At 42.8% G+C, this 16,603-nt stretch overlaps 1 protein-coding gene across 2 annotated transcripts in view; it reads right to left on the bottom strand.

The window, feature by feature from the left end:
* Positions 1 to 1,558: 1,558 nt before the first annotated feature.
* DOK5 (docking protein 5) overlaps positions 1,559 to 16,603 on the bottom strand; it is a 57,286-nt gene continuing 42,241 nt past the window's right edge. The window contains exons 3-8 of one of the 2 annotated variants that reach the window (XM_033153577.1): positions 12,567 to 12,681; positions 12,324 to 12,443; positions 9,609 to 9,759; positions 8,005 to 8,140; positions 4,700 to 4,820; positions 1,559 to 2,125 (exon numbers count right to left, since the gene is read on the bottom strand). In XM_033153577.1, coding sequence (XP_033009468.1) covers positions 2,067 to 2,125; positions 4,700 to 4,820; positions 8,005 to 8,140; positions 9,609 to 9,759; positions 12,324 to 12,443; positions 12,567 to 12,681 — 702 coding nt within the window. In that variant the 3' untranslated portion in view covers positions 1,559 to 2,066. Of the gene's footprint in view, positions 2,126 to 4,699; positions 4,821 to 8,004; positions 8,141 to 9,608; positions 9,799 to 12,323; positions 12,444 to 12,566; positions 12,682 to 16,603 lie in introns of both variants that reach the window. The other variant, XM_033153576.1, reaches the window with a different exon arrangement.

Here is a 16,603-nt window from a genome sequence, read left to right as displayed (position 1 = left end):
AGGAGTTACTGGCTCTTAGTCTCAGTTGTGCAGTTCCCTCCTCCCTCCTGTTGTCATGATGGCAATCCAGCCACATTAGCAGCTTGACTTTTCTGATAGATCCAGGAACCCATACATCTGTTCTGAGCATGCTCAGAGCTGTTTCCTTGAAGGCCAAACCTATACAGTAGCAAAGCTAAGGCCCAGCTTCCCTGACCAGCTTTGTTATTTGATACTTTATTACTTCTTTCAGTATTTGTGTGAATCAACTCCACTGGACACACTCCAGTTTGTAAAATAAATGGGTTGGGTTTTGTTTTGTTTCTTCTACTTATACCATATTTTAAAACAAATGGAGGTGACTTAAATTATTATTTGTAAATGAGTTTCCCACATATCCTGTAGCAGTTCACCCTCATTTAAAGCTGGCCCAAGGGCCAAGGATCCTTGGTATGCTAACATATACAGGTAGATACTGCCCTATGTAGGTTAGAACCCTACATAAGTCAAGCCATGACGACTGGGACAAGCTCAATGGTGGAACAGCTGCTTTGAATACAGAAGGTCCCTGGTTCAATACCTGGCATCTCCAGGCAAAAATGTGACTGTCCTTGACTGAAATTCTGGAGCACCTCTGCCACTCCCTGTAGACAGTACTGAACTAGATGCACCAATGCTCTGATTCAGAATAAGGCACTTTTCTATGTTTTGTAAATTCATGTTCTGTTTCATTCAACAGTTGTCTCAGTCTGGGCCAACAGGATATTCTGCATCCTTATTTCTCTTCACTAGCTTCCCCCCGCCCTTTAATATCTTCCACTTCACTTTCACCACCTTCATGTTAAGGCTTGAGCATACTATTTCACTTCATGTTTTGGTTCTCGCTTTATTGTTTAGCTACATGTGTACAAGCTACTATTATATAAGTTCAGCTTTATTAAAAATGCCTATTGCAATATTGTTTATTTTTCTCAGCTCCATAACTTGAACGTTTACAAGAAATGAAATCCCTCGATTTGAGTTCGGCAAAGAACGTACGTATGTGCTTACCTCTTGAGATGCCATTGGGATGCAGTGCACTTCCCAATAAGATGTTGAGAATGTCAAGTCAGACTCTTATTACTTGTTGGCAGCACCTTAGATATGGTGCTTCTGTTGATTTTTTCAACCTGTGTCTCTCAGAAAACTTGCAAGCAATACCCTGTTTCTCCTAAAATAAGACATGGCCATAAAATAAGCCATAGCAGGATTTCTATGCATTTGCGAAATATAAGCCGTTCCCCAAAAATAAGCCATACCCCGAAAATAAGCCATAGTGACGTGGTACCTCCCATTAAAACAGCCTGGAGAGGTGTGGCTATGCAGCGTACCGATGTGACACGGTTAAAATAAGACATCCCCTGAAAATAAGCCATACTGTGTTTTGTTGAGCGAAAAAAAATATAAGACGGTGTCTTATTTTAGGAGAAACACGGTATTTCAAGCGATGTGGCAAATAGCATTTTACTTCTAAACTTCTAAAAGACATTTTTAAACACAGGAGTATGAAATGAAACATTAAAAAGACAAAAGAAATGTCTGCTGATAACTTACGATTAGTCTTAATCAGACTTTAATAGACAGGTACAACAGATTCCAGTTCCAAAAAACTGGTCACCATTCTGAAAATCGCTATGCTCAGTGATGAATCAGGACACTGAAGTTGAAGAAAAATATACAAATATTTCATGTAGTTTATACATGTAAACTACATTATCTAAGATACCATCAAAATGAATCTTGACCAACTGATAGCATAAGACAAATCATCAACAGATATCAATTATATTCCAAAAATAATAATAATCACACACCAAATGAGAGCTTCATTTCTTCTGGATGTAACTATGAAATATAGCAACTTTCCAATATTATTTCTAAGATGTATATGTTTTGGTTGAAGATTAAAAAATAGCAGGGCAGTCTTAATCCAGTCTTCCCTTCTTCTGTCAGCCTCATTATTGTTGGCCAATTGTCAATGAAAGCCTCTTTGCTGGAGCAGTCTATCTCAATGAGGACACGTTTCAAATGTCCTCGGCTTTCTTTTATCAATGCTCTGACCGATAGGTTGGGAAAGTCTCTGTCCGATGGATCTTCAGTGGACTATCTTCTCCAAATCAGATCAGGGGGTGGAGGGGAAAAAAACAATATATCAGTTCAACTACCATACATGTTATGTCTAATACATGGGTGGGGAATATATGGCATTCCAGTTGTTGTTGGACTCCAACTCCCATCAGCCCCAGACAGCAAGGCCAGTGATCAGGGATGATGGGAGTTGGAGGCCCACAGATAGCAGGACAGTTTATTATATGTATATAATAAAACACCTTTAAAAGCAGTACAAAATAACCAACAGAAGGTAGACCCCAGCCTACCTTTTTCCTCAGTCAATTGGGACTCAGGAAGAGGCCTGTCCTTTGAATCCAGCTTCTCCTTCCTGTACCTGCTGCCATCTTGCATAATTCCATTTCTCTCCTTGCCTTCCACTTCAGATTAGGCTTGGCTTTGCCCAGTTTTTAACCCTAGAAATCTACCTAGCCCTTAGCTGAATGTGGCTCAAATAACTTCTGGTCTGAATGCTCTCAAACTAGGTTTGGGATCCCTATTGGATTGAGTCTAGTTTCCATTGATCTTTTAATTTTCTCCCACATTTTCATATGTTCTTTTGCTGTTCCAAGCACATTGCCAAGAATGGCTCCCACAGCTGATCCTCACACAGATCAAAACTTTATTTGCCCACTGCACATTCCAGATAAAAGAATCTTCTTCAAACATAAAAGGAGGAGGAGAAATCCCTATGGTGTACTTATCACATATTTGGAATATTTTGATTCATTTTATGTGCTTATACACTGGGATCAACCTTCAGGTATAAACGGCTGATCAGAGATGGGCATTTTCAGGACTCCCTCCTACCTAGATTCTCAGGATTTGGATTCAGAAACATGAAGCAGGCACAGGAACTTCAGCTGAAGATATGAGCACCCATCTTTCCAGATTCAGGCAATGAAATGCTATATTGAACATTAGTGAATGTACTTATCCTGACCACTAGATGTCCCTCAGAGATCATAAGAAAACACATTTCACATGCTGTCCAACGATTAGATGCGCATATATATATATATACACACACACATATATATACCCCCTTCCACACACACACACACACACACACCTGCCATGTTTAGCAAGGGTGGATAATGAAAAACTTTATTATAAAATTTCCTGTGATCATGTGTGAGGAGATATGAGATATAGTTCGCAGCACTTTTGCAAAATGTCCAGAATAAACTATAGAAGTGTAGGGACGTGGCTGTTCTTCTAACAATGATCCTGGCAAATATTTGGCCAATAGCCCAGAAAATATTGATGTGAAGGCTAGACAGTATGAGCCAAATATCACCCAAGGACTGATGGCATCCATCTGTCTTTTCAGTGGGGGAATGTCTTCTGATAAACTGATCACTGTTGGCTCACATGACACATGACATTACACTAGCAAACCTTGGGCTCATCTGCTCCCTCTTTTTCTTCATTTCTTCCTTTTGCCCTTTCCACTCCTGAACCTCCTGGTTGACAGCAAACCAGAGTTTGTTAATCGTGTCCTCCAAATCATGGAGAACCACGTTTTGCAGTGAGATCACCCAACTGCCTTCTTGTTGCTGGGGTGGGCCTGTTTGGATGACCTCCTCACCTCAAAGGTTGCCCCTTTGTTGCTGGGGAAAATTTTCTGTCGGTTGGGGTTTGATTGGCAACTAAGGGGCTATTTAAGGGGCTGCACGAGGCAAAGTACTTTCTCTTTCGCATCGTGCAGCGGATCTCCCACCCTCCCTCCCTATAAGGTTGTGTTTTTGACCTTGCTATGCCTGTCTAGGGGTCGTCTGTTTTTGGACCAGGGGCCCAGTAGGAATTTTGCCACTTGGCTGATTGGCTGGTGCCATTTGGTTTTTGCCTACCATGTAGCAAATCGTCACAACTTTGTAAGGTTGGTGGTTAGGCATTAGTTCATTCTTTGGTGGAGGGGATTATAGATTGGCTGTACCTGCCCCTCAATTATTTTTTTGCTGCTGGTAGGGAATTCCGTTAAAGGAATCCAGGGGCTCGATTTGCTCTGTCCGATTCCCTCTCAGGAGTAGGGCCATGCCAGAGTTCCTAGGAGCATCTGGGGTGAACTAAGAGGCGGAAATCCGCCTCTGTGCTCCCCCAGTATGTTTTCCCTTACTGACCTCTGGAGGTTCCTGTTGTCAATCCTGTTCCTGCTGGTGCAGGGTCAGGTAGTCCGAACCAATGCCTAAGCAACCACTCACATGTTGTAATCAATAAAGTTGTGGCCAAATTAATGCCAAAAATCTTAAACAAATATTCTGTGTCCTGTGTGATTTATTTTGGAGGGGGTTTGGGGGTCTTCACACGCAATTACAACCAAATTGGCAAGCTGTAGTTTGTGCTTGTCCTTCAACCCCAAGCTGGAAACCACGGTTTGGAGGTGGCTTCCAAACCTGGTTTGGAGAGTGAGCATAAACCCTAGTTCGACATGGGAAGAATCAGAGTGTGCGAGGGGAGAAGGAAACATGCAAGCCCATTCTTGGCATACCAAACCATCGTTTGGCGATGCACGTGATATAGTACTTACAAATGAAAGAAGGCCTCAACTATTATTCCATCAGCTTCCTACCTTGTAAGCCAAAGAGCTGCCCAGTGCTGTGTTGCCGTGTGATGTGCTGCCAATAGGCACTGCGGGGCAAGGGGACCATGGTGCTGAGGGAAACAGCCCGGTCACTCATTTTCATCTGTAGCTGAAAGAAAAGGCAACGGACCTTGATATATATACACATGGCGATATAATTCAATCATGAAAATGTTGCGTTAAAACCTAGCTCGAGCTCGTAGAAACTGTAGCTCGGGAATGTGTTACTGCAAAAGGAGCATTTTGCAAAATATGACTTGCCACGATTTTGTGTGACTCTTCCGTTATTCCCAAGTAAAGGCGCTGCCCAACTATGGATTTCAAGACTCTCTTCTTCTTTTTAACCTCTCTTATGCACAAACATGGCTACCATTGCTTTTTATGTGGTGAGGGAGGGAGAGAGAGAGAGAGAGACTAATGTTTGTTTACAAAAGAAGGCAGCCAATGGCAATTATAAAATACCTGCCCTGAGCTCTTAATGTGTTCCATACCATGCATTTAAAGTGCATTTAAACCACATATCTTCCCCCAAAGAATCTGGGGATCTGCAGCTTCCCCATCACAACCCTGCAATTCTCAGCACCCTTAACAAACCCCAGTTCCCAGGATTCTTTGTGGGAGGGGCAACTGGTTTAAATGTGCACTGAATGTGCTTTAAACATATAGTGTAGATCTGCCCTTAGATAAAAGAGTATCTGGAGAAAGGCATCTTCTTTACAAGTACAGTTCATGTTCCCGTCAAAAGGATGTGATCCATGTGACACTTTGTCGTTTTTAGTAATTTAGTACCACTGGGAGGGGAACAGAAGCTATAATAAAGGACAGTTTTGAATCTTTACATTTCCCTTTTGCGATTTAACTCTTGGTCAGTTATGACATTCGGCTATATTGATTTAAGTCTCATATTTAACTTCTAATTTCTTCAAAGTTCAGACAAAGACCAAAGGGGGGGGGGATTAATATGAAATCAACCAGTTATCTTTAAACACCCACACCAATCTAACAAACGCTGAACATACAATAGAGGCTTCCGCCCACAGCATGTTAAATAAATATGGTCCCTCAAGTAATGTTTCAACAAAACTTGTAATGTTATCCTACATTCCAGTGTCATGGAAACAACTTCGAATCTATTTTTGGAATTGCAGAACTCTGTCAAACATTGCACCAAAAAACAAAACCAGCCCACCCCACTTCTCAAAGCATAACCCTCATGATTTTGATTTCACTGTTAACTCCTATTCAGTGAAAATGGGTGGGAGTGATCATTTTTATTCGCAGAGAACATAAAACTTGCTAGAAGAGAACAGCTAGAGAAAAACAATTAGAAGGGGGCGGGGAGCTAAAAAGAAAAGATTTTCATATATGAAACGTAATTTGTAAACAGCTTATCTGTTGTTGTTGTTGTTGTTTAAAAGAACCTCTAAGCAGTTTATATAAAATATGCATTGAAATTGTCAATGAAGAGTCAGAAATTAAAAATACGTAGGTCTAAACCATTTCAAAACGTGAATAGAATTGGCAGTTGCAAATATACATTATTAAAAAAATTATGTATTAAAATGCATGCTGACTTGAGATATCTGGGTAGGCTTGCTGAAGCAAAGATGCTTTTAGCAGGCACCTGTCTAATATCAAGGGGCAGGGAGTTCCTAGGTGAGACTCTCCTTCCTTGGATGTTTTCAAGCATGGGTTGGAAGGCCATCTCTCACAAATGCTCGAGCCAAGATTCCTGCATTGCAGGGGGTTGGACTAGATAGATCATGGAGTCCCTTCCAACTCTATAATTCTATAAAAGGTGCTCCCTGTTTGTTTGTTTGTTTGTTTGTTTGTTTGTTTATACAAATATCTATATAGCACTATGTCATTTTAAAAAACTGGTTCACAGCAATAAAACATAAAACCATGCAATAAAAAAAATGAAAAATCTTAAAAGCGGACATCAGTTAACCATTACGGAAGGAAATATTCTTAACTGCCTGCACAGACCTGGTAGAATAGAAAGGTTTTCAGCAGCCATTTAAAAGTTAGCACAGATGGCACCTGCTGAATATCTATGAACAGATTATTCCACAGGACTGGACTGATGACACTGAAGTCTCAGCGTCCTGTTGCCAAATGCTTTGCAGGGGGTTGGACTAGATGAGCCTTGGGGGGTCCCTTCCAACATGAGTCTTGCTGACATGGGAATGACCAAAGATGCTCCTGCAGGTGATCTCAATTATCAAGCTGGGATATAAGGGTTCAGACTATCCCTTGGAAATAAGTTGTTTTGGGCTTTGTGAATCGAAATTGGGTAGCAGCTTTCTCTAGAGATATAATTTTAATATTAGCATTTGTGAGTGACAGGCACCATCTTAGGAAAGGCTTTCCTTTTCCTCTGTCATGCATGAGGGAATGCTTGATCTATTGTGGCCTTTGCCTGATGCTTGCGTGCATCAACTTTCTTCAGAAGCATAGGCTTGTTTCTATGCAGATTATGCCAATTTAAGCAATATTGCTCAAATAAAACTCATACGGTTTATCATAAGATTTATTTAAGATGGTCAGAGCCCTGGAGCTGATAGGTAATAGAAATAAGAACAGGAACGCTACTGGGTCATACCAAAGTACTATTTACTCTAGCATCTGATACTAAATATAGATGTTGTTGTTGTTGTTGTTACTTATACCCCGTCCATCCGACTGGGTTGCCTCAGCCACTCTAGGCAGCTAAAGTATTGAAAGGGGTTAGATATTCATATAGATCACATGGAACATGGGCTATACATGTGAAGATACAGACGACATCATTCTCATATACCCTTTTCAACTTGCATTTCAAGAATGCACCAGGGGCTTAGAAGTAGAGTTATAGCAAGAAGTATGAGGAGCAGCTATTTTACATTTCATGCAAAAGCTGAAGCCCGCCACCCTACCCCGTTTTGATATGCCATACGTTGCTCGTGCCAGTCTACAAGACTTAGATCAGTTGTAGCAACTTAGACAACATGCTCACTTCTTAGAAAGAAACAAAATCCATAAATCAACCTGCAGCTCTGGTGCAGAGCCATTTCTTATCAGGCTAGTTAATTGAAAAGCAGCCACAGTTACAGACTTGACCGATAACCCCATGCATGAAGAAATGAAGAAATTGAATGAGTTAACAAGGAGGAGAGGAAAACAACCCTACACTCAAATCTGTTTGCAATCTGAAAATCACAATCTGAACTCATGCTTAGGAAGGTGGCCTATGGATTTTATGTCATTACCGCTGACTGCTAGAGGATGACAAGAAAGGCCAGTAAGCATACCATTGAGTTTTTCACACTCTGTAATAAGTGGTCGTGTTGTTCTGCTATGGTCAGAGCTGCCGAGTGAACCTTCTGATAGATTGCCTCCCCATCTCTCGTCTGAAAGATGAATAGCCCTTCCCCTGTGTCACACATCCTGCCAGAAAGAGAACAGAGTAGGGTCACATGTGAGCGGACTGATTTATTAGCATGCAAATGTAGTAGTGCCTGCACAGAAATGTAACAGCATGAGGAGGTAACAGCAGCTGATTGACATGGAGGGCCAGGCATTACTGTTTGGCAGAAGGAGGGGGTTGCCTTAGGCGGCAGATGTGGGGCATGGCAGCAAGCCAACAGAACTATGGGTGCCACATGGCCTGCCCTGAATCCAGAAGAGCCTCGCTGGGTGGAGTAGAGCTGCTACATTAGTTTGCTGGCAGGTGGATCACTGTTACTTACTGGGAAGCAGAGTGTTAGAGGCAAGATGGTGGTTCAAACACACTGGCAGGGGTGCCAGATTGTGCCAGTGCATTTGCCTCACGCCAACCTCCCCACCACCTTCCCGTCTCCCTCCCAGTAAGAAACAACAACCAGGAAGCTAGTTCAACCCCACCCAGTAAGCCACTTCTTCCTGCACTCCTAAGCTAGCCTGCTGACCTCAAGTGTGGTGCAGGATACTGCTCTCATGAGGGCTGAAGAAAGAGTCAGGTGTCAGCCCATTTGGTTTCTGAACATCCAGTGGAAGTGGGGCATCTTGTCCTTTGCCTCAGGCAACAAAATGTATTGGGGTGGCCCTGTTAATATGTGTTAAGTCAGGAAGCAAATATATGCATCATATGTATGTGTGCATATTCATAAGCATGCAACTAATATGGAAGTTTAGATACCCAACTTCACAGCAGCTTCAGCGGCTTGGCAGACAGAAATTTATTTATTTATTTATTTAATAGATTTATATAAGAATAAAAGCCTTACGAAAACATTCAATGGAAAGGAGGACACAAAAGCAGAACACTGTAGCTCCCTTTCTTTCACTTTTAATTTTTATTTGGAAGATGATCATCACGCGTTCTGACATTTCATCTATACTTGGGGCAGAAGTTATCAAATGCAATTGGTTCCACACTGAGCCAAAGTATCAGTCTTCTCGTTGTGGATAAAACGACAATCTACTCATTCAAGTTAAAACATATACAAAGGATCTAAGATATGCGAGTTGCATACAAGGGAATGATGTTGCTGCTCAGTTTTCTCTGTAGAGGTTTTCTGTTGTTTACCCCCCAATGCCCCAATTGAACCATTGGTTAGTATGCTGCTGGCATTCAGCTCTAGCCAATATATGTATCTATGGTGGTGGCTCCAGATTTGCCCAAGTCAAATTGGGCGTTATTCAGAGGCATACAGTTCTTGGTTGAGTGGGTTTCAAACAGCCCCAGATTGCTAAAGGTCAAGTTGAGCTCTAGGGCCATTTAAATAAGGATGGGGTAGTCCGCATAATTCTTGGGGGGAAGTCATGGCTGTTTAAAGTGCCACCATAGTGCTTAAAATAAATGTATGGTGTGGAGGTGCCCAGAATTCTCGGGTCTGAAGAACTTGTGCAGCCCTGTTACAAAGCATTCACTCACCTCCCAGCTTCGAATGTAAACCATGTTGAGTCCCGCCCATATCGTCGGAGGGCACTTAAAGGCCAAGAGACGAGCTTTACTCTGGGATTCTGGATGTCCCAAAGACAGATATTTTCAAACGTTATCTGCAAGGTACATTCCCCATGCACATCTAAATTAGGGGATGGCATCAAATACACATTGAATCTCTCTGGGAGAAAAACAAAAGATTTAGACTAAAACCCTTGCAGAATCAAAAACAGCACGACAGACATGGTTCAATCATATCATTAACAGCAATCACTTCTGTAGCATTTCTCAAGGTCCAAACTGCATTCTGCAGTTCTTCTTCTCATAACAGTTCCACAAAAGAAAGAGCAATTGGGAAATTCCACAAATGAGGGAGGGGGAGTTCAGAAATAAATCCACTGTCTCTGCCATCAGAATTGACAGATGATAGTCAGAATCTGTACACATGTAAGCTCATCACACAATGTAGGACCCTAGAAAATTAGGATTCTACAGTGTTCAAGGAGGATACACTAAAAGAAGTTCATGGGAGGCAGAGCAAGGGTCCTTGTCCCTGGGAGCTTCTCCCTCTATGTGGAACTTCCCCAATTTTTATAATGCTACAATAAGACTACATTCTGCACATCAGAACATTCAGTGTAGCCTTCTACCCAAGGTGGAAGACCACTCACAAAAAGTGACATCCTCAGCTATCTTAGTAAAGTCTAGAATTCTACCAACTCATACTGCCAGCACTTCATTCTGCATGATGTGTAGAAAAGATCTCATCTATAGCATTTCCCTGACTCAATGTTGAGACGATGCGTAACAAGGAACAGGATTCAGTCTTTAAAAAATTCAGTTTTCAGGGACTTAGGAACTAGACAGCCACTGACTGCAGCCTTGGTTTCACATCCTTATGAAAGGACTATGGGAAGATGAATTTGCTATGGGACTAAGAGCAAAAGCGAATCTTTGAGAATCAGTTGTTATCTGTCCAAAATGGCACCACCATATTACCTGGGAGATGGTTGTTGTTGTTGTTTTTTTAATGGGGGACGACTCCAATCACAGCCCAGTGAGGCCTGAGCTCAGTGGGCACAGAATGGGGAATAAATATTAGGGAATGAGAATATGAGGGGCAGGATGCAATGGAATGGCATTTCCAGGAACAGGGAATGTATGGTTCATTGGAAGCTTCAACACAAGCATTCCGCACTATTATCCTTAGTTTGATCTTTGCTCTGTCACTTTGACAATCTGCAGGAAAGGGAAGTGATTGACCGTGTGAAAGCCTGGAACTAGTTTTAAAGGAGTTGACTGTGAAGCTGTTTGATATAGGCAGGCATGTAGCAAAAACTGCAGTTTTAGGTTGCTGCCAAGCTTGACGGCTGCAGAATTGGTGCAAAGGACATCACACGTGGGCATGTTGGAGGCAGATCTTGCATGTGTGCCTCTCTCCTCCCCATCCATACTTTGAACACTGGTATCTTTAAATCAACCAATAAATACAAGTGTGCCAAGGGTGAAAAAAGCTCAGGTCCTGGGATTGAATGCATCCTCTAGGCCTTTCAACATGGCCCTCAAGACTCTTCATATGCCACGGCTCTTCCTCAGACTGCTCTCCCTAGCCCAAGCTCTATTCCATGGGTAGGCAAACTAAGGCCCAGGGGCCGGATCAGGCCCATTTGCCTTCTAAATCCGGCCTGTGGATGGTCCGGGAATCAGCATATTTTTACATGAGTAGAATGTGTCCTTTTATTTAAAATGCATCGCTGGGTTATTTGTGGGGTATATGAATTTGTTCTTTTTTCCCCTTCAAAATATAGTCCAGCCCCCCACAAGGTCTGAGGGACAGTGGACCGGACCCCTGCTCTATTCCCTTCTCCAATACAGTGGTGCCCCAGTAGACGAATGCCTCGCTAGACGAAAAACTCGCTAGACGAACAGCATTCGCTAGCGGAAGGCTGCCCCGCAAGACGAAAATGTCAATGGGGCTGCCTCGCAAGACAATTTTTTTTTTAAAATGAAAAACCGCTACTTGTATTGGTGCTTCGCTAGACGAAAAAATCGCTCTAAGAAGACACTCGTAGAACGAATTATTTTCGTCTAGCGGGGCACCACTGTATCTTGAACTGGGTTGGTGCTTCTTATATGTTGCCCTGCAAGGACCCTTGAATTTTCTCTGGCTGGCACATAACCTACTATACAAAAGTAGGAGTCACAGCCTTTGCACCTCTCACTTTTTTTCCTCTGGCACCTACCCCAACATTTTCCCACACAGCCCTCAGCTTGAAAAGTGTCCCCTGCTTCTGAGGCAGGCTTTTGACCCTAGAAGGATTCTGTCAAACACAGAACGACATATGAAATGACCAAGCATTCAAGGCAGGCTTAGCACTGTGCAGCAAAACATTTCGGTTTCCTCTTTGTATCACAGCTGAGGTTCAAATTTTTTTTTAATTGTTTTTAAATCCCAACTGTGTTACTGAGTTGACGGAAGCTGAAACGCTTTAACTTTTGTCGTTGCAATATATCCGCATCTATAAATAGGGTAACATTGGGAGCAGCAGCAACCGTGGAGCACCAAACACGATCGCATGGAAGAATGTCACACTCTGTTGCACTGGTCCACAGTATTTATGGATTTCATGAGCACATTGCAGAGGCAGCCTAAACGTTTCTATTTGTAGTTGTGTAAAAGAAGAAGAAGAAGAAGTATTTACATACCACTTTGTTCCCTCTCTACACCGGAAGCCAATAGGTCAGGTTCTCCAAGGCTAATATCATTAATCTGAGTCCCCAGGCACTCCACCTGCAAGACTTTACACCATTCATCTGCTTCAAGCTCTGCATATAAATGACGAAAAATCTGCATGTTGGTGTGGTATGTAACATTTATAATGTTTACAGCTTGCTACGACAGTTACAGCTACTACAGCTAATGACAACTGCCTGTGCCACTAAACCCACCTGATTCACAAGCAAACGTCCTGGATGTGTCATCGTTAAAATATATCCCTACAGCGTGTTTCCTTGTGCCCTTTGGCAAGCGCAGTATATTCTTCACGTGATTAAGTTCCGTAACCTGGAGTAAAAAGAAGAAGAGGAAGAATGGTGGGGGGAGGAGGGGGATAAAATAAAACAGCAACTTGCAGCTCTCGTTAAAATCTCTGTACCAAGAGGCTTGTACGGAGAAGGCTTGTGTAACTTGTGACTCAGTGCGCTGAACACAACTCACCAGGCATGTATGAGAGACCACCAGGCAAGTTTCTGTATTTGTTTCCTGCTCAAGATGGCAAAACCAAGACGGCTTGTTAAGGACCTGGGAGGCTACCGTACATGGCTGGATTGACTACATTTGGCTTGCTTGATCAGGCATTGTTCAGGTCAGGTGAAGGCAAGGAGAAATGGGAATACAATGTGTTAATCTGTGCATTCACAATGAATAAAAAGGATGCACGTGACCAGGGCCATCTTACCCATAGGCGCTAGGGGTGCGGGGCACCCGGGCGCCGGGCTCTCAGGGGCACTAGGCTGAGAGTCTGGACCCTGAGAGTTGAGTCCGGGGAAGACCCCGCCCCTGGGTCAGAGCGCCGCAATGGGCTCTTCTGCTGTGGGCGGCTCTGCGCTGCGAGTTGGGGGTGAGCGAGCCAGCGAGGCAGTGAGGCGGCCAGCAGGCTGGCTCCGCCCTCCTGCGCGCCTGGGACTGGGCAACCGTGGGGGGCGCCGGGCGGATCTTTGAACCCCGGCGCCGTATATGCTGAAGACAGCCCTGCATCTGACAAGATGAATTCAGGGCCAGCACAATAGGCAGGGATCTGCATTACCAAGGTATGGGCTTCTGAGTGCTCAAAGCTCAAGAGCAGAGTGCTACAGCAGCAGTTTTGCTGGTGTACGTGCACAAGAAAGAACATCAGGTCCATCGGCAATAGCTTGGCTCAGATGCATGTCCTCCCAGATTTTCTCCACTTGGGCAGAGAACTGGATAATGATGATGATGATTCCAGCCTTCACCCTAAGGTCCCAGGGCAGGTCACAACAATTTAAAGTACATTAAAAACAGTTTAACACAAAATAGCTGGGAATCTCATGATTCTACCACATTGCATAAGAATTTGAGATGAGTCTGCTGGTCGCTGACCAGATGCCTGTGGAAGCTGCAACTTAAGACATGAGTGCAACAGCATTCTGCCCACCTTCAATTCCTAGCAACTCTTATTCAGACGCATACTGCCTTGGATAGAGGAGGTAGAACATAGTCATTATGGCTAGTAGCTCCCGATAGCCTTGTTCTCAATGTTGTTGTTTTTTTAACAATAATGTTTATTAGTTTTCAATTACAATAATCCAATGGTAGTCTCATGATAGCAATGCCAAATTACAATACTATACAATTACTAATCCCAATCATTCAGATGCCCAATTATATAATTTAGGTGGCCTCCCGCATGCTAGAATTGATGGTTTGATGATTTACTTTGTTTCTGCATTCCAAGATCTTATTCATCTGTTACATTCCATTCAAAATAACCATCCCTTATACAACAACTGCAATATTAACAACATCCATTCGTCTTGACACATTCAAACTATATCCTGATTCCTCCTGTGTGTGACATTCATTCTGTCCATGGTCTTCTCAGCCGTTGCTGCTCTCCATCATGCCTTGGGTGGAGTTAATATCCCATTGTTGTTTCAGAAGTTCTCCAGCGCTCCATCGTGTGGTTCATTGCTTTACAACATCAACAGCAGCTGCAAAAATCACACTGTTCCAGTATATACCCTGTTTGCACCACCACCACCACCCCCCGGCCTGGGAAGGTGATCTGACGCACTTCAAATAGCTCAGTAATGAACCTTCCTTGGCAACCACGCAGATTCCCCCATTCAGCCGAAGATAGGCAAATATATTCTTCTCAATGTTGACATTCATCTGTCTCAAGAGACAATGGAAGAGTATGCCATTGAGTCAAACCGTTGGCGAGTTACAGCACCTGCTCTGGCTGTTGAGACCGATATGGGAGAGACATGTTTTGTTGCAGCTGGGGCAGATGAAAGTGTTCGGTTTTGCCAGTGCACTATGGCATTTCTTCTCTCTGCACTCCTGCCAGTGGTCATTTCTCCTGTGGTCACTGCTGTGGATACATGACCTGACTGTCTGTCTCCAGGCACTGCGGTCATCTGCAAGGGATTCCCACATGGCAGGTTGCCAGCCTTCATGTCATGCTTGCAGATATCTTTATGGCACAGATTTGGTCTGCCAACAGGTCTGGTGCCTGAAGCCAGCTCCCCACAGAGCATTTCCTTGGGGATCTTGCCATCTTCCATTCTATGTTTAATCCTCTCAAAAAGCCATCAGGTACCCTGCCATTCCACCAGGCAGACATACAGTAATTATCTGAGCTTCACCTCTATTCCTATATATATTTCTCCTTCTTACCTCTAGCCTTTCAGTTGATTCTCACATTCAACTCTCAATGGGGTCATGAGGCTCACAGGGGCAGTCATGACATCTCATCTTAACCTATCTCTCATTACTAGATACTGCGGACCAAATAACAGCAGACGTTGCTACCTTCATGCTTTGCTGGAATGGTTCCACAAAGCTTCTGGCTCAGCAATGTTTGAAGGAGACTGGTGGACAAGATGCCTTGTGGGTCCAATCCAGTAGAGTTGTTAGAGTGGAATGCAAAGATTGAGGCTGATCAGAGGAAGGGAAGGGAAGACCTCCCATGGTGAGAGATCAGGTGGGTCTACCACTTTCTGGGTTAAGAGAGAGGATTCTGTATTTTCCTTTCTCTTTCTCTCTCTGTTTTTGCTTTTATTTACATTAGGTTTTTTTAATCTTATCGTATTATGAAAAAGCTTTATTAATAAAACAAAACAAATATTAAGTCTGATCTGAATGCCTAAATTTCTACCATATGTAAACAAAACTACCTTGCCACCTGAGAATTTCTCTCATTCTCTCACTCACACACACACATGCACACACATTAATGTTCTCTCACACACACACCATGCAAAGGGGAAGGAAAGACTTTGCCCATCCCAAACAAAGCGATTTTATTCTTGCCTTGCTGAAATCTAGCTTTCTTCCATATATTTTTCTCAATTAAATGAAAATATGCCATCATTTATTGCCTTTGGTTACAAAGGCTTAATATTTTCAAGATAGCTTTAATCTGAATTCCGGGTGATATCCAGCATTAATCACACTCAGAGTACTTAATCATGCTTAAGTAATTAAGTTCATTAATATGATTGGGTCTCCTCTGAGTAGAAGGAAACGAGATATCGCACTCTATTTTGAAACGCTTTCTCATATCAAGCTCTTTATGAAGGTAATTGTATATGGATGAGGCATGGACTATTGGCTGCCTGTGATGGCTTTATGCTGTTTAGGAGGGAAAGAAGTAATAAAAGAGAAGAATTACTCGATTTATTCACGTTATCAATTCATCCTTAAAGGTCAGACACAGAAAGAGCAACTGCTATGCAGAAATCCAAAAGGCAGAGCAATATATTTCAACATACATCTTGCACGCTTCAGCTCACATTTGAAGCTTCAAAGTTCATTCACCTGAAGAGTAAAAATTGTTTTCTTTTTGCTACTTGTCCTTCCCACCGTTTGCACCTCATTTTGGCATCAGTTCATAAAGCAGGCAAGGAAGATTGTTCATCTCCCATGATTGTTATCTTCATAGCACCAAAGGTCCTGATTTGATATTGCAGAGAGCAAGAAGCATTCATCTACGTGAACACAATAAATTCTGTTCTACTCAATAATAGCCAGACGATGCATACATTAGGGTGATATATAACCAAAACCGCAAGTGGGAATAAGAAGCTGCCTGAGATCTGCTTTGAAGACTTTGGGCAGAATGGATTCATTCTACTCTGCCAAAACTCCAGTATACATTATAATATCCGGAATGGATGCTACGAACTGCTGTGGACATTTCCAGAGAGGCCTAACACTCTCCATTGACATACCCAGTAGGGAT

Source organism: Lacerta agilis, chromosome 6 (assembly GCF_009819535.1).
Source record: "Lacerta agilis isolate rLacAgi1 chromosome 6, rLacAgi1.pri, whole genome shotgun sequence".
NCBI lineage: Eukaryota > Metazoa > Chordata > Lepidosauria > Squamata > Lacertidae > Lacerta > Lacerta agilis.
The sequence above is the reverse complement of the archived record's forward strand: the minus strand, read 5'-3'. Positions and strand labels throughout refer to the sequence as shown.